The 22,079-nt window shown below is 45.7% G+C and overlaps 1 protein-coding gene across 7 annotated transcripts in view; it reads left to right on the top strand.

Moving 5' to 3' along the window:
• LOC144098859 (uncharacterized) overlaps positions 1-13,766 on the top strand; it is a 28,883-nt gene extending 15,117 nt beyond the window's left edge. For all 7 annotated transcript variants that reach the window (XM_077631771.1, XM_077631772.1, XM_077631770.1 and 4 more), the window contains 6 exons: positions 1,214-1,304; positions 2,016-2,874; positions 5,297-5,697; positions 9,981-10,525; positions 13,344-13,376; positions 13,458-13,766. In XM_077631771.1, coding sequence (XP_077487897.1) covers positions 1,214-1,304; positions 2,016-2,874; positions 5,297-5,697; positions 9,981-10,525; positions 13,344-13,376; positions 13,458-13,514 — 1,986 coding nt within the window. In that variant the 3' untranslated portion in view covers positions 13,515-13,766. The remainder of the gene's footprint in view (positions 1-1,213; positions 1,305-2,015; positions 2,875-5,296; positions 5,698-9,980; positions 10,526-13,343; positions 13,377-13,457) is intronic.
• Positions 13,767-22,079: the final 8,313 nt, after the last annotated feature.

A 22,079-nucleotide genomic window follows, 5' to 3' on the forward strand; every position in this document is an offset into this window, starting at 1 on the left:
GCGAAGGAAGACATCATTGCCGACGTCGCGAATATGCAATATATACTGTATATTGCCGCCTATACTTTGACCCTGCAACTCGCACCCGTCGCTGGCAAAAAAAAAAAAAAAAGTTGACTCAATATAAAATGACGTACAAGACCCCCTTCGTGCCCCGCCCCACGATATATAGTTTCTTGCAAGATGGCAAGATGGCGCATGCACAGCTTGAAGCATAAAAGCGCAATGGTACAATTGCAAAGCCAGCAGTCAGAGGCAAATGGAGATAAAAGGTGATAAAATAGTGCCCTTGCGTGTGGCTTGGCTGGCTAGCGGAAAACTGAACAGCAAACGGTTCATTAGTTTCAGGTCCTGGTGCATGCCGGAAGTTTGCTCTTGCAACTGTTTGTCTGAGAAAGTGACTGCCTATGTGAGCGAGCCGGTTTAATGGCATGCAGTTAGTCCCCTCGCCAATAGAGGATATTTAAAATTCTGCAAGTGCGCTTTCTTACATAACTATGTTGCCAAAGGCAAGATCGCCGACTTCTCTATAAAAAAAAAAACTGTGTGGGCTACAGGACAGGCGCTAAGGGTGTAGTTAGAATGTAAGAAACATATTTTGGAAGGATCAAACACAAAACTAGTCCTTCTTGCTTCATTTCAGCTGGAAACGCATGGTCAGTCATCTTGTCCTGGGAAAGCACACTTGTGGAATTTTTAATATCCCCTCTTGCACCTTTTGCAGCCGCACATGGCTACACAACTACGCCAATTTTCCCAAGCCTGCCTAAAGCGCACTTGTGTGTATGCTGGTGGTCTGGCACAGCAGGGAGTATAAAATATACGAGAAATTTTTTTTTATAAACCCGAGTAATAAATTAGAGGTGCGCAAATTACGCGAGGGCGCAAATTACCTGAGTAAATACGGTATGTGAGATGTAATGCAACCGAGCTTCTTTGATGCACAGTGCCATATGGTACCAAGGTTCCTACCGGCTGTTATAGTTTGTTGCATGTGGCTTCTCTTTGCAATCATTCAGACAGGCTTTTATTAAATAATTAATTTGCCAGTAAGATATTATTATTAATGCACAGTCTTGGCAGTGAGCAAGGTGTGTTACTGAGCTGAAGATGATGTTGATATATATATAAGCAACCTCTTTTTTTATACGTCGCAATGCCTGTGTGCCTCACTGACGTCGTTTTGTTTCACTGCTTACGCATTGTCTCCCAGGAGTCCACCATGCCGGACTCTCTGATCAAGGATATTTTAAGCAAGACTGAAAATGACCCTGTTTTCGAGGAAGCCCTGGCCCAGATATGTGGTACGTTACTGCACTCATGGTAAAATTCTTCTAAGGAGCAACCTGGCATTGAGTATGCATATTGTTGATGACTGCCTGACTGTGCATCTTTGCTAAGCTGCCTGGCAACTGCCAAAATTCAAGAGCAGTCTAAATCTGCTGTACTTTATAACTGGAACTTGGTGGAGCTGACAACTTGAGACAAAATGAATTTCATGTACCATTCACTTGTACTGAACATGAGTCAGTGATGAATTGGGTGGTGACGAATTGGGGATGAAGCAAGCAGCCTCCACATCAATGCATGCCACCATGTTGTCTATTGTTGCCTCGCCTGTGGATACACACCTTATTTCTTCAGTGAGCATTCTGGTTGAGTGCAAGTCGCGTATCCATAGAGCTCTTTGAGTGTTTTGGGTGTGCACTGGTGACTCGCTCTCTGTTTGTGGCCCCTAAGGATTAGGGGCCCCTATCTTTCAAACTCTCTAATGAGTCAGGCGGTCACTTGTTGGTCAGGCAAGCAGAGGAAGTTGATCGTGTACTCCAACATTTGACTACAAATAGACCAGGTGAGCCTGTTTTGTTAACACTGTTCAGGTAGCTGACTCAAATCCAAATTAAGCTCTGTGTGCTGGGTTTTTGTCGTATTTTAGACTTCCTGTTTCAACAGCAGTAGCTCAAGACAAACACTTGTATGCTTTTGTGTGTTCACTGCAATGTTTGTCATTGCAGAGAGGCTGGACACAACAAGCGAGGTTCATGGAGTCCTTGTCACACCTTCGAAGAGTTGTTCCAAATCGCGGCAGCAGAGAGAAAATTCCAGTCCCAGGACACCATCCCAGTCCCGGCGGCCAGTCTCTCAGCCCACAACACCGCAGCTGATGAGCCTGTTTGCGTCACCTCGCCAATCACACCCGAAAACTCCACCGAGACGTTCACCTAGGCTGAGTGCTCAAGCCAAGCAGGCACAGCAACCTCCTCTCCCTCCTTCTCCTCCACCGGCTCCTCCTCCTCCTCCTTCTTCTCCACCTCCTCCTTCTCCATCTCCTCCTGCCGCAAGAGGTGCCCCTGCAAGTAGCGAAAATACTCGGTGCCAGACACCAGTAGCCACTCGAGCAAAGCCTAAAACACCGCCACAGACAGCCAAGGTAGCCCCAGTTAACCAGACTAATACCAGGACTTCACCTGCAGGGAATTCGGTGATCCGCTCTCCTCTGGAACAGACTTCACCTGCGAAGCAATCGACGAACCAGTCCCCTCTGAAACTGCCTTTACCTCCGCGGTCAATTCCCAAGTCTCCTTTGAAAGTGACCCACGATGGCACATTCAGGGTGCCTGTGAGCTTGCCCCTGAAGTCACTGGGGAGGCAGCCGACAATGATGCTGCCAAGAGTTGTGCTGTCGCCTCTCAAGCCCACGGTGCAAATAGTTTCAAAAGCGACTGAGAATGGAGAAACGGTGACCTGCATCTCCATTCCCGACCCACCGCAGTCGGATAGAAGCCCTAGGCCTAGGCACTGCACGACTTTGGAGGACGTGATTGACTCGGTCCTCTCGCCAGAGCGTCGAAGGGCTCTATGCCAAACAGAGAGGTCTGTAACATATTTCTCGCACACTGATGTTGCTCATGCCAGGTACTGCTGTTAGGTTGAGGACTCCCACGCTTTGTGGGAAGCAGCAATTTTATGTCTACTTTGACCTTTTCATTGCTATGTGTTTATCATTGGCACTGACGCAACGGGAAGTTTAGAACATTCCACAATGGCTTTGTCAGGAAGCATGCTTCATATGCTTGTATTGTTTCTTTTGAAAGGTGTTTGTGATATGGCGTATTGCCTTGTGCATTCTGTTTATGACAGCAGTTATAACATGACTGAGTCTGCATATAAGAACCTGGCCATTGCACTGCATTCTTTTGTCTTGAACATAAAACATCAAACTCCTGTTAAGTCGGCCTGTGTGTGGTTTAATATAGTACACGCTTGTCATCATTTGCCCTGCATACTTTTGCATTATGGATGGCAGTGCATGCTCATTGGTAGCTCAGTTGGAAGGTAGTATTTGACAAGTCTAATTGATGTCCCAAGATGTCAGTTAGTTTTTGCATTTTTTTCCGTTTTTTGCATTTAGAAAACAGTCAGTGAGGTGAAATCAGTGATCAATATGATTGAAATGAATTGTTGTAGTGATGCCTTCCAAAACCTCTTTTGAATCTGTTGCACTAAGGTCTTTATGGTCATTGCAAGACTCGTAGGTCTACTGTCACACCAAATGGTCAAAGCTGGATTCTGGGTTGAACAGCTTGCTTGGCTGGTTTCACATAATTGAAGTACTAGTGAAACTGTGCTTGTGCATTCTTTGAGGCACTGGTCAGCAGTAAAAGGACACTGAAGACAAATTGAAGTTTGTCTGCATTGATACATCACCACCTTCTAACAGCAAAGGTGCTACTTTCACTAAAACAGCTTTTACAAGTTACAAAGGGCCAAAAATTGAAGTACAGGTGTCATCATCACCGGCTGATTTTGCAATTAAAGTAGATGCATTGACACGGTTTTTTTCATGCGCATCCAGAGGCAAGGCTACACCAGCATTCACTTCAGAACAGTGATCACAGGGTTCTTTCGTGTGTAGACATCACAAGTTTGGGTCACGGGGCGGGAAAAATTTTAAATGCATTTTTTGTGGCAATAAATGTCCTTTTCTGCCGGACAAGCATCAACTTACCCAGAAAGAACCATAGTGTCTAATTTTACCAAGAACTATTAGGTGGAGTTGTCCTCGATGTCTCTTTAAGCATGGTGGAAGTGGCTGTGCTGGACATGAGCACAACACGGTCCTATCTACATCAGCTGTGTCAGATCTTATTGTGCACATTTGTTGAATTCGACTGTTTAAGCGATTTCAGCTGCTTCATATTTGACCAGGCTTTGAATTAGTGGCTGGCACACGTTCGGGGTGACAGCGTTCATGCAGCATAGCTTGCAAGACCACTTCCGTGTAATTGAAATTGAATATCGTGCCTAGTCCTGCATTTCAGTTGAGGCATAACCATCTTTTCTTATACCTGACCGTGATAAAAAAAAAAAAAACATTGCATTGAAGTGGAGGACTGTAGGCATGGTTAGGCCGCCACGATGGCTGAGTGTTTATGGCGCTTGGCTGCCGGCCCGAAAGTTGCGGGTTTGATCCCGGTCGTGGCGGTCGAATTTCAATGGAGGTGACGTTCTAGAGGCCCGTGTGCTGTGTGATGTCAGTGCACGTAAAAGAACCCCACGTGGTCGAAATTTCCGGAGCCCTTCACTACGGCGTCCATCATAGCCTGAGTCACTTTGGGACGTTAAACCCCCATAAACCGTAGGCATGGTTGAACGTTTTAAAGCAATTTACTCTATTTTTTTGCTACCATTAGACCACCTTCCCAGGTGGGCAAGCTCACATACCTTATGAGTTAGCCTATATCTTTTTTTTTGTTACTTTGGCCCTTTTATGTGAGGTGCACATTTGTATAGAGGATGAGAGCAGCTAAGTATCTGTTCTGAGGCTTTGTATGTGTGGTTAAAATCAGAGGCATGCAGTGACATTTAGCTCTTGGGAACCTGCATTCTTTATTGTAACTAGGACTTGGGGATGTAGCCCCAACGTGCATGAAGATAGTCAAGCTACAATCTGTCATTCAAAGCAGGTGCTTAATGCAAGTTTCTTAGCAGGTGTCATTAGTTACAAAAGTTTACTTACAGGTTTAGAGAAGGGTAGGCAGCTTCACACATTTCGAATACTTCTGGATTGCTCATATAAACTGATTTGGAATGCTGCGAGCTTCCTTGTTTGCATGACCAGTATGCTAGCTTAGTGCAAGACTTGTCCCTTTAGCGCCTTTTAAGTTTTTGCTACTTCGATCAAAAGCAGCACTGCTTACTCTTGATTGTTTTGTTGATGGCAGTGATCTGAATGTTTGCCAAGGAAAGGGAGGTGTTAAGTCCTACTGTTTTTTTCTGTCCCGTCTCTTCTCAGTGTTGCAGTGCCATCACCACCATCACGAGCAGCTGAGGCCCAGAATCCCATCGTCATTATGCCAGACTGTGGCCAGGTCATGCTGTGTACGAGCGGTGTGACAGGAGAACTGCGGACACTTACACAATCTCCACTGCTCGCCAGCACCACATCGCCAACCATTTCCAACATCATCTACCCAAACATGGTCTTCAGCACAGTGCCATCAATGAGCCCCATCAATTTTGTGATGTCGGGCGCAGTGTCAACTGCTGCGGGTGGCCAGTTGGTGATGTCCAGTGGCAGTGTAACAAAAATTGTGCCGCAAAGTGGCAAGAAGCCAATAGCCAAGAAGCGGCTTCCCCTGCTACAGCCCAGGGAACCACTCCCTACGCAGCCCTCACCTCCGGCCGCTTTCAAGCGTAAGGACCGTTGTTTCCCTGACATATTGGTCTGTCCTACTTGACTAAGCTGGAAGTTAAGCTCATTGGCTCTCGCATTGTGGATGAGCAGTGTGCTGGACTAGGGACATCTAAGTATTAGGGCAGATGGAGTGCTCACTTCCGATCGCTTTTTTTTGCTTTGTTGGCGGCATTCATTCGTGTAAACCTTTGCTGTAAGAGCAAAGGAGATGTGAGCAAATGCTTGCAAACATACAGTCTCTCAGCCAAGCAGTTAACTACTAGAGCTGGTACTCGTGCATTACATGTACAGTATTTCAATCAGTTCCGCTTTACTAGTGATGTATTTCAGGCTGAAAGAAAATAAAAAAAAATGCCTGATACAACTCATTTGCACTCGTCTCAAGAAACAGTGCAAAGGACAGGACACAAGAGAGACGACAGGGCGACTGGAACTCGAACCAACTAGACCGACCGTCTGCTCTTGTTCGTTTGATCTGTTGATCTGTGCTGCTTTTATTCGGCGATTTTTCAGCTTTCTACCCAATACGTATAGGAGCAATTGGAGTTTTTAAAAATACAGGCTGTGGTAATCAACGAAAGTGCTGTTTTCAATGTGTGTCCAAATCCGTTGTATATGTATAAAAGTCTTAGTGTTTTCATGGAATGGGTGTATTTAATTTCATTTATTTGTTGATGTATTATGACGCCTCTTGACTGAGAGCTGGAAAACCCAAATGCCTTATTGCATACAGTATGCTGAATGCCAAATAAAAAAGTTTACAAGCACGTGTAAAAACTGGCATGAAAATAAGAATGTGGTAAGGAAAATTTTTGGCTGCCCGCCAGTACCATTACATTAATTCTTTTCTTTGATCTTTATTTAACACTCTACAGATACTTCCAGCCATTGCATCTCTCCCTCGTGAACCAGCATTATTTGTGTGTTTTCAAGACAGTGAGGTTTCTTAGCTTCATATGTCAATCAACCGCTAAATGTCCTGGACACATGTACTGCCCGGGCCATGGGCATCATTTTTCTTTACTTTTCTTGCTCACTGCAACGAATGTGTTTCCATACATTGTAGTCTTCATACACATAGCTCAGCAACTTTGTATACGCTGTTTTCAACGCATGTCCACAAAAGAATGCTTCTGTGGACTGTCAAGGAATTTTCTTTTTATTGTGACAGTGTGCCTGTTGGCGTAAAGTATTATTTACAAATATAGATACAAACTGGAGTCTTGAAGGAAGTCCAGTAACATCCAGTGGTGTGGCCCAAAAAGTCCATTCTTCTATATCTGGTGGAGCCACATGGAGCGACAGTTGAGGATGACATGGTCATTTGTCAGCGTGTTAGGTTTTGTGCGTTGGTGGTGGGCTCTGGTGTGAGTGTTATGCTCTCCAAAGATATGCCGGAAAAAGATATTAGCGCGGTATTCAAAGCACAGTGACCGGAGCATGAGCCTGGAAAATGGGGAAATGCTGGACTGAGCACACGATAGCAGTAGTAGCAACACACTGAGGAGGTGGCAGACTGCAAGAGCAACATGGAGAGATGGCAAATGGTAGCAGTATGAAGCGTAGAAGGAAGCAAAGCATCTGGAATGGAATGCTGCAAAAACAGTGGATACGAGGCAAAGCAGCAATGATGGGAATGAGTAGTAGCAGCCTGGCGCAACTTGGAGCGGCATGTGATAAGAATTACTGCTATGCAAAAAATTAAGATAACACTGTATATGTTTGTTTAGAATGCATTCAGATAGTTCCTGCAAGTGTTTTCAATTTAATTTTTTCTTTGCCATGGGCATTCATTCGGTTCATTTTAGGCAAATAAGGCTGCAGTAACAATGATGTGGATACATGAAATGCATTTACAAAAATAAATGCCAGTGGAAAGCGTGAAAGTGAATCTGTCCATTAACCCAATCACTCTTATCAACCAGCAGGAGCCCCTACCAACCTGGCCTTTGCTGTGACTTGTGTTGGCTATTGATATGGGCTAAAGGCATGACTTTACCAAAAGCCTCCCACTAGGCATGGTGGCTCAGTGGCTAGGGCACTTGACAACAGAGCCAGATGAAACAGGTTCAGTCTTAACTGAGGGGGATGTGACGACTATGTTGCAATTGAAGTGAGGCACAAAAGTCACCCGTGTGCTGTGTGGTGCGCGTTAAAGGTATCCAGGTGGTCTAAATTATTCCGGAGCCCTCCATGAAGCCATTTCTCATAGCTGACATGTCGCATTAGGGCGTTAAACTCCACAGTTTACAATTTTATCTACAGAAGCCTTGCATTTGTAGCAACGTTTAGTAGGTACATTTTAATGGCACAATTTTGGCCCAGGTGGTGCATCATTCTTACTTTTGTAGTTGTGAAGAATGAAGAGGATAGTTTGACACTGTTGTGAAAATCCTAAAATATAAATGAACTCGGCAGTATTGTTCATGTGCGCGTATTTTAGCAGCAGCATCTTGGATATCAGCACCACTGCGCAGCGTAAGGGGCTTGCGCTGGCTCTGATTTTTATTTGATCTCACTGCTTTGACAGAATTTGCAGTTGTTGACATGCAAGGTGGTCTTCTTTAAAAGGACCAACAACTGAATTTTAAGCACCCAGTATTTTTTTTTCAGAGCAATCAAATGTGAGTGTCCAAGGCACTCAATTTTGCAACAGTTTTGTTATGTACAGTGTAGAAAATTTTTCCTGAGATTTTTTTATTAGGGGATGCACTTTTTATGTATCCCAGTGCTGGAAACAATCATCAGACGTTAGAGTGGGCAATAAACAAATAAATAAATAAATGTGCCCTGCCCGCAGCGAGCACAGCAGCAGTATGCCAATGAGCATGCCAAACTGTGACGTCACACAGACAAGGTTGGCATCGAAATCATCTCGACTGAGGCCACAAAATGGAAAATTTGAAAATTCCTTTGAGCTGTAACTAGGCATTGCTTGGGTGCGAAATTTGATGCCGATGACCTGAAGAGTGCAGAGGACTCACCCTAAATGTTTCAGTAAAATCTATACAGGTACAAAAAAATGCCTGAGTTGCCCTTTATTATGTTGTCGAAACAGCTGCATTGTGCATTTTTATTGCAGAAATGCATTCTGGTGCTTGTACGCAGATTTTTCTTTGCCAGTCACAAGCACAATCGGTGGGAATGCATTTCAGTAGAAGTAGTATCTAGCGCTTTTGTGCAAATACTTCTTACATTTATTTATTTATCAAAACTTAGTGTAAGCCTTTTTTACAGGCTCAAACCGGAAAGGTCACACATGAACACGTGGATCACTTTAGCGTCAACTTATCATCACAAACAAGAATACATAGCATGGATAACAACAAAAATAAAATCATGCCAGTATGCCAAGTAAGCGTACACAAATGGTTTGCAAGCCAAAGAAAGGAATATTCATTTTCATGATGTCATGGTTCTTATCACTAAATCCAGGCACAACACTGGTACCTCACTCAGGCAAAGACTACAAATACACTTCCAACCTTGACACAAACATCTCAGCAGACTGGGCTTCTACAGTATCACTTGACAAACCATTCCACATTTCTACAGAAAACGGAAAAAAGGAGTACTTGTGAGTTCTACATCGCGACAGAAACAGTTGAACACATTTACTGTGAATAGTTCTACTGGAGTGATGGTTGGATGGTTTTAAGTAGTCATTTTTTTTTAAACATTGATTTGGCCATGATAAAGCTGGAAAAGAAACTTAAACTTTCGCCGAATAGCCATCGTAGGCAATTATGCTCGATTGCAGAGGGCCGTAACACTGTGAAATCTGGAATATTTGGAGTCCACAAATCAAAGCGCCATATTCTGTACTTTTTCTAATGCATCATTCAGTTATTTTGGTTGCAGTTCCAAACTGTTCTTGCATGCTCTAATAGTATTGGCCTTATAATTGTTTTGTACACAGTCAGTTTCACATCTGAAGGAGCTCCACAAGCTTTCTTCTCAGAAAGTTGAGCTTTGTGAATGCTTTATTGGGAAAAATGTTAATATGAGTGTCCCATTGTAATGACTGTGTTATTGTGATGCCTGAATATTTAACACAGTCGACCTGGTTTACGTCTATACCATTTAACTGATAAGGGAAATTAAGTGGTAATTTTTTGTGAGTAAGGGTGGTGCACGCATGCACCCCTGCAGAAGGTTAGTTGCCAAAAGTAGTGTGCAAAGCTGGCATGTTTGTGTCATTTGTGTGCATGTTTTCGTCCTTCTGAAAAGAAAGTGTCGAAACAAACCTCAGTGGTCTTTCTTTGTTTTTTTTCCATTTCAGGTTTGGAAGATGCGAAGTACAACCACTTGATGGGCACGCGTGTAAAGAATGCGAAGCGTAAAGAAATTCTAAAACACGGCCAGCCAGGACCCTCGACGTCTGCGCAAGTGGTGGGAAGCCAAAGGAGTAGTGTTGTGTCGCAGCCATCGACGTCATTGGCAAGCTCTAGCAACGTCTGCAATGATAACCACACAGCCCCATCTGAGCCACGAACTCTGCTGCAGTTGCCCTGCTCATCTTCTAGTGCCTCAGTGTCAAACGAGAAGAGCCCCCGGCTGAAGTCTCTGGTCACTGTGGCCGCTAAGCATGCAACATCAATGAGTCATGTCAGAGTGCTGGACTTCAGTGCTTGTGGTAGTCGCTCCAACGTACGAGCGCAAGGCAGTGTTGATGGGCGTCCTGATGGGGACCCCAGCGAGAATCTTGCTGTGACATTAGAGACAATTCGGACTAGTCTGACAGGGGCCATGAATCGTGTGCTGAGAAACAAAGAGTGCAGTTCTGGCCTGGATTCAGGGACAAAGAAGAGAAAATCCAAGCCGCACGTAAGTAAAAGCATTGCAGGATGGTATTACTTTCCCCATCTGGATAGCCGACATGTGCCAATAGATTTGTGTGTGTTTTAGTAGTTGCCTCTGGCTTTTTTGCAACAACTTTGCATTTGCAAAATTTTTTTTGTATTCTGATTGCACAGCTCAACGTAAGGCAAGCAGAGGAATGAACTGGAAGCTAAGCATTTATTGTACTGTCAGCAGCAAAAGTTTGCGGGATGTCCAATGCATGGCAGAAGGACGCAAAACTGCATTGCTGCGCCATCTATCGCAACCGCGAAACTGACGTGCCAGTCACTCTTTGCGCATGCTTGTCCTTTCTTCGATATCAGGCATGTCTTATCGCTTGCTTCCCTGGAATCTGCTTTTGACTCACCTAATAGCCGCTGGATCGCTGTGCGACCATCGCCGCGCGCCTGCTTCGGCTGCTGCGATGGTAGACGGAGCGCCCGAGCATCTTTTTAGGCGGCGTGCTACGTTCTGTGAATAAATGCTGTCTCCCAAGAAGCGTTGCCGGAATGGCAAGCGGTATTCTTCGACTGATAACACGAGGATCAATACGCTGTCTTTGCGGCCCATAATTCCTGCTTGTTGTTCATTGTGACGGAAACCACAGTTGATGCAGGTGCTTATTTTCCAACGATGCCGCCTCGAGTTCCGGAGGACCAAAGGACATACATTGCACACCTCTTTGTGGAAGGCGTGCCCCAGAAAGAAATATGCCGCCTGACAGGCAGGTCTAAATCGGCAGTAATACGAGTGGTGAAAGCGTTCCGAGACGACGGAGGAAGAATTACTGACGCCCCCCGCAGTGGACGACCTAGGGTCACTGCAGAAGAAGAAGACGGACTGATTATTGCCGCTGCCGTGGTTGATCCCTTCTTGAGCGCCAAGGAAATCAAGAAAGAGCTCGGCATTCATGTGTCATGTGACACAGTTAGAAGGCGCCTTAAAGAAGCAGGATTGCAAACTGGGAACAAATGCGCTACAAGCGACACAAAAAGGACACATACACACGGCACAAGCGCAAACTAACAACTGTTTATTCCATACGGAAGGTGCGTTTATATACGCAGCGTCAGTTTTTTAAAGAAGCAACCATCCCATCATCAAACACATGACCATCACCAGGACACAGCATCTGCACTTATCATGATAAGTGCAGATAAGGCAGTGATAAGGCAGGCAGCCAGAAATTGTTTTTCAAGAAGAGGCCAAGGTAATTTTTGTGCCAAGTAAGTGTGGGGAAGAGAGAGACAGAAGCAGGGTTTCGGGGCCATTAGGGGCGGAGTGACACCTCCCTTATTCGTTCATTGCAAACATCTCAGTTCGTGTTAGGTTTTTTTCTGTGTTGACCACAAGGTGCACTCGTTGTATATGACCAAACACGCACTTTAGCTTAGTTGAAAGGCTCTAATTAAATTTCACGCTCAACTGGCACGCTTCTTGGGAGACAGCATTTATTCAGAGAACGTAGCACACCACCTAAAAAGATGCTCGGGCGCTCCGTCCGCCATCGCAGCTGGCGGGCAGTGACGGTCGCACTGCGATCCAGCGGCTATAAGGTGAGTCAAAAGCGGATCCCGGGGAAGCAAGCGATAAGACGTGCCTGATATCGAAGAAAGGACAAGCATGCGCAAAGAGTGACTGGCACGTCATTTCCGCGAGCCTCGACATCAGACGCGGTTGCGATAGATGGCGCGGCAATGCAGTTTTGCGTCGCTCTGCCACGCACTGGACATCCCACAAACTTTTGCTGCTGACAGTACAAGTGTGGACAGAAGTAAACAGAGCATGTTATTACATTCTAAAATTTTTCATGTGTTACATAATTGAAACTGCCAGTTATGGTATGTGCATGCTGGTATGAAATACCAGTGCACTTTCTCATGGATAAACAATGTTTGTTTTCGATAGCAAAGGCGTCATTGCACTTAAAATGGAATCATGTTCGTACCTGTACATGCGAAGAAACGTGCACGAGCCAGAAAAAAAAGTTTTCCTGCCACATGTTATGTGACCTTGGACCATACTTCATCACTGTTCAAGCTGCTAAGAATTTGACTAATAACTATCCTTCTGAAAATGCAAGCTTCTCCCTGTAGTGTTGTACACTATCCTTTACCTGTTGGATCTCACATTAATTGGTTATGGCTGAAAATGAAATTCTCAGTGGTACTACTAGCCATTCATTAAATTTGGCATGCTCCCATATACATAGTACTTGTATAAAACAGCTTGTGTGACCATGATTCGTGAGGTGGAATCTCACATTTTTTGCCACTCATGGAATGTGAAACAAGCTTGCACTGTAATTAAAAAGGAAGATCTGGATCTGAGCTAATTGGTTCATATTGCAATTAAAGCAGCTGCCAACGAGGGGCAGCACATAGCAAAGAGACATGACGTGAGGCTGAAGGAAAGCTGAAGTTTTGTTGAAGTGGTCATGCTTTAGCTCTCTCTTAACCATTTTCCAAGCTCCATTGACATTACTTTCTAATACTTCAGCATTTGAACCCTCCTTTCTCATTGTATCATAATATAGCAGTCCGAAACACTTAAAAAATTCTTTTCTTTTCAGACAGGTATAGGTACTGAGCAAAGTAATCTTAACAAGCTGGCAGCTCTTGGCTGAGTGTCGCTGATGAACTGTCAAATCCTAAAGTTGTCCCTGTGTGCTGCGTGCACATACTTTCTTAACATAAACAAAATATGATACAGAATGTATTGCAGGATATCGCTGTTTTACAGCACCCTGTGCTTACACTCACAGGAATTGGAATAATTTACATGCTGCTTTTTTTTTATATAGAACGCAGAAAAGGCAAAAAAGGCAAGAAATGAGGTAAGAGAATACTTGCTTTCAGTGAGGCTTGGGTTTCACTTGGGCATCATGTTGAGCATCTCTTGTCTTGCCCATTTTCAGGAGTACTTGAAAAGCATGGATGTGAACAAGTTTCTGGATAAGATACACCAGGACTGAGTGCTGCATTCATTGCTGCACCTTCAGAGAACCGAGAACTGCCTTTGTACAGGTCACTGCACATAAACCATTATTTATCTTTCGGACGCACCCGTATATGTGCTACTTTGTAAACTGTCTGAAATACTTGTTATGAAATTTCAGGCCAGGGAAGATTTTATGTGTAAATAATGTATTTACTTTACGGGATGCAACATTTTATGCTCAATGTACTTTTTACAATGAAATAAATGTTTCAGACGTTTTGTTTGAATTTGTAATGAATTTTGTATTACAAAAATTTTCATGCTTTGAATCTTTTAGCAGTAGTGTTGCCATCATACTGGGAAATAGCTACGCACGGTTTGTTTGCTCAGATTGACTTCATTGTACACATGCCTTCACTGCAAGAAATACAGACAAGAGTGGGCACTACCCTTGGCGACACCAACTGAAGTGGTATGATTTATTGTAAAATTTTATTGACTAATGTTGAACAGTGCAGCAAGGTTAGATGTTGCTACCATGTTCATGCTGTTTGGTGCTTCGGTTTATTCCAGAAAATTGTGGCGCTATAAAATTGGCTAAAGCAACATTTTATCTTGCACAATTAAGTACAAAGCACTCTTTCCACACATTTTTTTTTTAGCCGGCGCACCTGGTGGTGGTTTTGTCTAAAAGCAATGCTCCTTAGTTGTAACGTCGCACTAATGGGTGGTTCAGGTAGCTTTAACCAAGGCTTAAAGGAAATCTGGTGCACTGCCGTTGGGTGAAATCAACAACATTGCCACTGTGTAGCACAACAGGGAATGTTTTAATAATTCTGCCTTGTTAGGACTGCTTATACAAAATTTGTAATATATATTGATTCCAGGCCCAAGCCTATTTTGTTAAGATGTGTGGGTTCAGCAACAGCGGATTTACTTTTTTGCAGCAACGAACCACCTGCTTAATTAGGTTAAGTTCCGCAGTGCTATCCGACTAGCCCAGCGGCTGGTTTTATTGAAGTACCTACTGCGCGGCCCTATTTTCTGTCATTTAAAGGGCCCCTGACCTCCTTCTAGTCGAAAATTTTCTGTCCTTCCAAGTATCGTCTCTGGAACAAATAGTCATAATATTTTTTGATAGACTCATTAACAGCATTGCTGCAGTCATCACAGTCAAGTGATTTCACCACCCTGCTATCTGCCTTGCCTGCTTTGGGTCGGTGTCTCTCACCCGTCCTGTTGACAAGCCTTCGCAAGCAAAATTTCCCTTTCTCTTGCATTTTTAGTGCGAGGTGCGGAGCACCTCAGATGTATATGTCAGGGCCTCGCCTTGCGAGGTATTTTTTCTTGTTTTTCGCTTCCTGGCATACCGGAAACGTGAAAGCAGCTTTCTTATGAGAAAGTGTGCCCATACTCACGGTAAAAGAGGGAAGAAATGAACGACATAAACGACGAATGAAGCCCAGAGTAGTACCCATACCACGCAGATACAAAAATCAGCCAGGGCAAGGAACTAATATGGACTTTCATTGCAAAATTAACAACGCAACGAAAAAAGAGCAACTAGCAGACGATAAGACGGGGTCCGTCATTCTCCCGTGAGCTACTGGTATGATGATGGACTGCTAAAAACTGCCGCCAGAGGGCATCGCTGATTACATATGATAAAGCGATAGCATAGCCACATGCCATAGTGTGGCCTGCTCCCCTGGACACCTTTTCGTGTTCGTTGATGGTTCGATCGACTCCTTACTGCTGATCTCGCGCGAATTTGAACGCGATCATTCCCATTCTAGTGCGGCAGTTTTGGGGCCCACAGTCTTTGGCCCAGAAACAGCAGCCGGCGACATATCGGCAACGTGGGGAAAAAGCACCAACGCCGCTCCTTGTGCGGTCGCATAGAATGCAATTTGCTGAAGCATCGAAGTGGAGTCTTGGGTGCCAGTGTAGAGGATGAGGAGGCTGGCTTTGTCGAAAGAGAGTGCAAATGGACTTTAAACTTTTTTCACCACCTTTCAGGGTGTGCACGGCTGAACTTTATGAGTGTCCAGTTTCTTTCTGGCGCGACGGAAACTCGCCGTCGTCCACCACTGCATGTGCGGAGGTAGGGTGGCTAGGGGAGAGGAGGATGTTTGTCTGTGGCGGCACGCACTGCCTCCGCGCACTAACGCTCCGCTCCGTTGGTGCTGCACGCGATGGGTTGTCCGCGTCGGCCACGCCACTCGCAGCGTTGTCTTGCTGGTGTCTTCTTTTATAAGAAGACACCAGGCAGACAAAGCAGGTTGAACATATCTCGATCCATTTCTCCGACCACAAAGCCACCTTCATGACAATCAAAAGACTGGGAGAGTGCACTCTCTGCGGAGAATCGCACGCCACCCTGGACCACATCCTCTTCGGCTGCCCTGCCGATCCTCCACCGCAGGGACAGCCTGCCATAGGAACATGGGAGGAATGGGAGGCCCTCCTTGCGTCGCAGGACCCGGACACCCAACTTCCCTGTGTGAACCGGGGTGCCAGTGCCATGGCCCTACGTGGCCTGGACACATGCGCATAATGTGAGGGCTGTGCGGTGGCACTGAGACCTTAAAGGGTCCAAACTTGGTAATAAAGTTTTCCATCCATCCATGGGAGAGGAGTGTTATTTGAAGAAAGAGTGTCGGTGGAAAATAAAGAGTGCTTTGTAAATGTACATACATACTCGTATCTCAAATTCTTTACCTCAGTATGTAGCAAAATCTAAGCACCTACAAAGATGCGCTCAAATTTAGCATTATAGAGCATCGCAAATCTCCTTAGAATTTTTTGATCGGGACTTTTTCAATCACACATTGCGCCTGTTTTTGTGTATCTTGATGGAAACCATATTCGGCGAGCGTGGTAGCGACTGCACGCGTGCAAACATATATAGGTGCAAAAGTGACGAACCATGATGAAGTAGACTAATGTATTCGCAGCCACCAGATAGTATAGAGTTGTAGCACGGCGCGATCTGCTACCGTGGTCGGCTTCCGCGAGGCGTCACTGCGCATGCGAGAGAAACCTCGTTTACATGGACTCGACGGTGGCGGGTCGAGTCGGGGGATCGAGATGAATAAGGTCAGTCCATCTCGACGGCTATCCGTTTACATGAACTCGATACGAGCGAGTCAACTCTCGCGGCACGACCTCACGTGTCGCGTGCTCCCGCTTCTGTTCACTCCTGCAAAAAATGCTTTCACCAAGCGCGAAAGAGGATTAAATGTAATTTGCGGAGGGGGCTGCGAGTAAGCCCCTTACGGCGGAATTGAGGGGTAGTCCAATCTTGGTTCAACCGAGTCCACAACTCGACTCGGCAGCGTTTACATGAACCCAGTAACCGGTTTTCGACCCGAGAATTCGACTCAACGCGGCCCACAGCCCTGTCGGGTTCATGTAAACGCCGCTAGAGAGACGCCAGAGCAGGCGGACGGAGCCACGCGGAGAGCCCCTGCAGCACCTGGTGGTCTTTTCAGGGCCTGCTGCCTCGACCGAGGAAGGCTAGCGTGTTATTTGGGAGACCCCAATGAACTGATTTCTCGATGCCGTGTTCATCGGCCACAGCTGATGTCCGAGCTAGCAGAGTGGTCTTGACCCTGGGATCAGGGCCCCAGGCGCAATGGAAACTCCACACCTTTCAGAGGCACGACGTTCTTGAACACGTATATAGTTAATTAGGGCATTTAATTAGAACAATACTTGCTCACAAATACGGCACATCAGAACAAGGAAACTACACGGAGATTTTGGGCGTGATGTCCACATCTGTGGACGCAAAATTGAAAGTCTACCGCAGCACTTTTTACAGTGATATGAGAGCTGTGATAGCTTTACCACGTGATATGTACAATGAGGCTAACGGGCCCACTTCCGCTTTGGCCCAATGGCTAACGCGCTGGGCTGCGAAGTCCATGGCAGCGAGATCGAATCCCGGCAGCGATACAGCCACCATAGCAGCGAGATCGAATCCCGATGGAGGGAAAGTGCGGAAACGCCCGCGTTCTGTGCGAAGCCAGTGAACGCTAAAGAACTCCAGGTAGTGTAAATTACTTTAACAGACATCCAATACGGCGTCACTCGCAGCCCGTGTTCCGCTTGGGCAGTTTAAACCGCATGCCGTACCATTACAGCATGACTGGACTCGCGAAACATCAACATCTGGTAATGTCATATGCTGTATATTTATATCAGACTTGCGGATTACAAAAAAAAGGGCCACGTTGCATGGAGGCTAGTCGCGTGTTTTGAACTTTTTTTACTGAGTGCGGGCACACAACCGTTTAAGCCACGTTAGGACCTTTATAATTGCTTTTTGGGGAAAGGAAATGGCGCAGTATCTGTCTCATATATCGTTGGACACCTGAACCGCGCCGTAAGGGAAGGGATAAGAGAGGGAGTGAAAGAAGAAAGTAAGAATTAGGTACCGTAGTGGAGGGCTCCGGAATAATTTCGACCACCTGGGGATCTTTAACGTGCACTGACATCGCACAGCACACGGGCGCCTTAGCGTTTTTCCTCCATAAAAACGCAGCCGCCGCGGTCGGGTTTGAACCCGGGAACTCCGGATCAGTAGTCGAGCGCCCTAACCACTGAGCCACCGCGGCGGGGCACGTTAGGACCTATAAAAATAGAATTTAGAGCAGATTATACTCAACGAATTTTTCATTAATGAAGCCGAAAGCGGGGTAAACTAGCCATAAGCTTGCAAGAGTGAATACTCTCTTCGTGGAGGAAATGTACCAATTGCGGTAATGCGAATTTTGTCACATTTTGTCGAGCTCTTCCCTTTGGAGCGTTAACGTTTTCTTTTGTACTCATTTTAGAAATAATGCAATTTGCAAATCGTGCACCTCAAGAGAGAAGAAAAAAGCGCTGGTCTGCTGTTATCTTTCCCTGCCTAATACCCGCTATCTTTTTCCCTGTGGCCAGTGCGATGGAAAGAAGTGCGGAGAAGGTGTGGCAACGGATGCATCTGCACTAATTAAAAGGAGCCATGAAGAGAAAGATGGTTCACAGGTACGGATGTGCGTCTCAGTCACATCTCTTCCGGAGCCTGCAATCTACGTCGAACAATTGCCGCATACTCAATAGCCGTAGTCGCACACGGCAAGCGGTTCTGTACATTTCCCGCTGAAGTGCAATAAACGGAGATGAAAAGTGATGATAATTATGGATTTTTATGGCGCAAGGGCATCTATGGCCAAAGAGCGCCATGGCACAAGGTATCTTCGACTTCTCAAGGTTGGATCAAAGACCCATTTCCCAAGCCTTTCACCCTAAATAAGCCGATCGAGCACCAGACCAGGGGAAAGCTTGTACCCATTGTATCACCGGTGGGTACCCGGCGGCACTGGGGATCGAACCCCGCACCTACCGCATGTGAGGCGGATGCTCAGTCACTTGGCCACCGCTGCGGTGGAGATGAAAAGTGTGCGCCTCTCGAGTGTTCTTGAACGTGGCAAAATTTTGCCACATACTGAACGTTCTGATCAAAGCAGGATGACTGTATATTCAGCAGTTCAAGCCGATGTCACTAAACCTGCCTTACGCGCGCCTTCGACAGTTTTTTAATCACAATAAGATTATTATTGGCGTGGTGTTTATCTCAGGCTGCCTTATCACGTGCAGCGGTCATGAATCAACCTGCGCTGTGTTCACACGCTCAAAGAGAAAACAGGCCGGTATTCTCTTTGACCCGGTTTGTCGTGCGCCGTGTTTGGGGATGACTTACCATTTAACCCTGAGTTCTATGCTTCTGAACTTCAACTTTTATAATGAAGGCTTTCGTTTTTTAATTACCGGTAGTGATTTTTAATTACGGCGCCAAGTCGGGGCGGTTGATCCCCCATGATGCACATCGGCTTCTAGCTCTTGAGTCTGTGTAGCCAGCTGATAATTATTGCTATTAATTGCTCGCCGTAATTTTATGGCCGTTGTATCATCTAAAGCACGAGTTGACCAAGGCTGTAAAATATAGAGGGGAAAATGTGACGAAAATCGCCACATTAAGATCTCAGTTGTGGTAGCTGTACAACTGAACCTTGTGTGCAGGGCTATATTTGTGCTCAGATTATTTGGCACCATGTAGAAACATCGCACCGTAACCGTCGCAAATGAGCCAAAAGAAACGGCCGTACCAGCATCGTACGTCTCACTTGAGACAAGATTTGAATGAGGGCAGCACCGGCGCTTGCAGCGTTTTCAACAATCTTCTAGTCCAAATAGGCTCGACTCCCTTCGGAAAGACTCATTATTAGGGTGAGCAACGTTAAGTTTATAAGCTTTCTGGTGCAGAAGCAAGGTTAGTTCAAATTCATGCAGATAGCAGCAGCTTCGTGCTACGAGGTATTGTGAGCCAATACTGATTCTTAAATACGAAGATGAACCGGGAGGAGCCAGTCACTGCTAGGAACCCAGTACAAACAAGCTTCTGCCACCGACTCGCGTCCAATGGCGCTATTATGGCAAGGAAAAGTAACTCAGTCAGCTAATCAATCAATAGATCAATCAACTCACAAAGACCTGCCTGTCGACTTCTTTGCTTGGCAAACATTTCTAACCTTGGCAGCGCGGTTTGACCCTGAAACAATAAGGGGACTTTAAATGCAGGTCCGTGCAGACGTCGGCGTCGTCTTGGTGTCTTCGTCGAGGGCAGGTTGCGATGCAAAAAAAGTTTTGAAAATGATCTTACGCACTTGATTTACACGCACAAATTAATAGCAGGCAAGCCGTATCTCGTCGATCACTGCTGTATCAGATTAAAGGACGCCATGTCTAAGTCGCTGGAGTAGACTGTGCAGCTTGCACCCTGACAACGGCTAGAATTCCCCCGCACGACCCGGAGCATTGTCTTCTCGATTCCGATGTGCGGCTCAAAATTTAAACGTTTTTCAATCACGCGACGCACCTCACACGGATTGGCTCACGTGTCATATTTTAACAGATATCATGCGGACAGTCCTTAATTGATAACTTCCACTGTAACTGCTACCCTTTTCCTAGTCTCAAATGTGCACGAAACAACGACCAAACGAAGAGATTGGCAATAGCGTAGAGAATGGGTATACCTTTTGATACTCTCCTCCCCGCCGTCCCGCCTTCCCTCATCCATTTTTCTTAGATTTCACCATTCGCTGCGAATGACATTAATCTACAGCCATCACACGCGTGACACTGCAGGGCAGTCAACGGGAGCGCTTTTTGTTCGTTTCTTCGAAGGGCCATTTTAGAAACCTTGCCTATTAGACTATATATAATGGGTTTGTAAATGTCGCAGGAGGTGCCGGTAAGTATCGTTATTAAATAGTATACCAGAGGCCAGCACGCACGCTCCTCGCGATGAAGAGCATTCCGTGGTCCAGCCTCTTTCGTTTCCCAACTTTTATGCCAATCGTATACGAGCCAAAGTGGTTTACTGGGCTAGTTGGTATTTAATGATGCATGATTACAGTACACACAAACACGGACAGAGATCCGTTGTGGTGTCTATGCTTCTATGCCCGTATTCGTCTGCGCTGCATTCGTTCATCAAGGGAGAGAGAGAGAGAGAGACAAAATAATGGAAAAGCAGGGAGGTGAACAAGGCTGTGCCCGGTTTGCTACCCTACACGTGGAAAGGGGGATGCAGGGAGTGAAATAAAGAGTACAGAGAAATGGAAGGTCACAGCACTGTAGGGGAGTGTGTCCGTGGGAGCCATTACTTCGCGAGAACTCGGAACGCACACAAGACAGTCTGTAGTATGCTGATCATTCCAGTGTACTTTAGGCATTCGAAGGGCGTCTTGATGGCTTTCTCCCAGAAGAAGCTTAGGGCCAAGGCCTCAGGGTTTTGGCTTCCGTTAGAACGAGAATCCAATCGCCGGAGCAGTGCATCGATTGGATTGGATTGGAGCAAACTTGATTTGTGCCTGCAGTTAGCAGTGCATCGAAGAATATTTATTTACGGACAAACCGAGGCCAGGCGCAAAGTGGGGGCGGAATTGTCTCTTGCAACCCGCAGCGCTCACATGATGAACAGTCTGTCATAGCGATGAGGGGGGAGTAAGCATTTTTAAACGCCACTCTTAGCCACATCGCACAGCACACGGGCGCGTTTTGCGTTTCGCCGCCATCGAAACACGGCCGCCGCGGCCGGGTTCGAACCCGGGTACTCCGGATCTGTAGCCGAGTGCCCTAACCACTGATCCACCGGCCGCGGCGGGTTGCTTTTCGGTGCATAGAACGATTTTTGTTGCCCCGAGTTTAGCTAAATACTGTAGAAAAACACAAAGGATCACGTTCTTTTTATTTTGTTGAGCTTGTTTGCGTTCTGTTCTGTAAATTCTGTTCTGAATTTCTGTTCTGTAAAAAATACTCGTGAGGTCCTGGTTATAATGTAGCATGTAATTTTTCTTTTCGTCTTCATCAATTCCTTTTTATTCTTTGTTTGCCTCAGTGGTGATGTTCTATTGATTTATAACAGATGTGGTCTGTTATTTTGTGACGTGTCTTATCTTTCTAGACCTGGTTTTGATAGTGGGCTAAGCATGACGCCTTTTGTGTAAACATGCGTTCTGAAGCGAAAGCTTCACTATGGGACATC

This window comes from Amblyomma americanum, chromosome 7, assembly GCF_052857255.1.
Source record: "Amblyomma americanum isolate KBUSLIRL-KWMA chromosome 7, ASM5285725v1, whole genome shotgun sequence".
Lineage (NCBI taxonomy): Eukaryota > Metazoa > Arthropoda > Arachnida > Ixodida > Ixodidae > Amblyomma > Amblyomma americanum.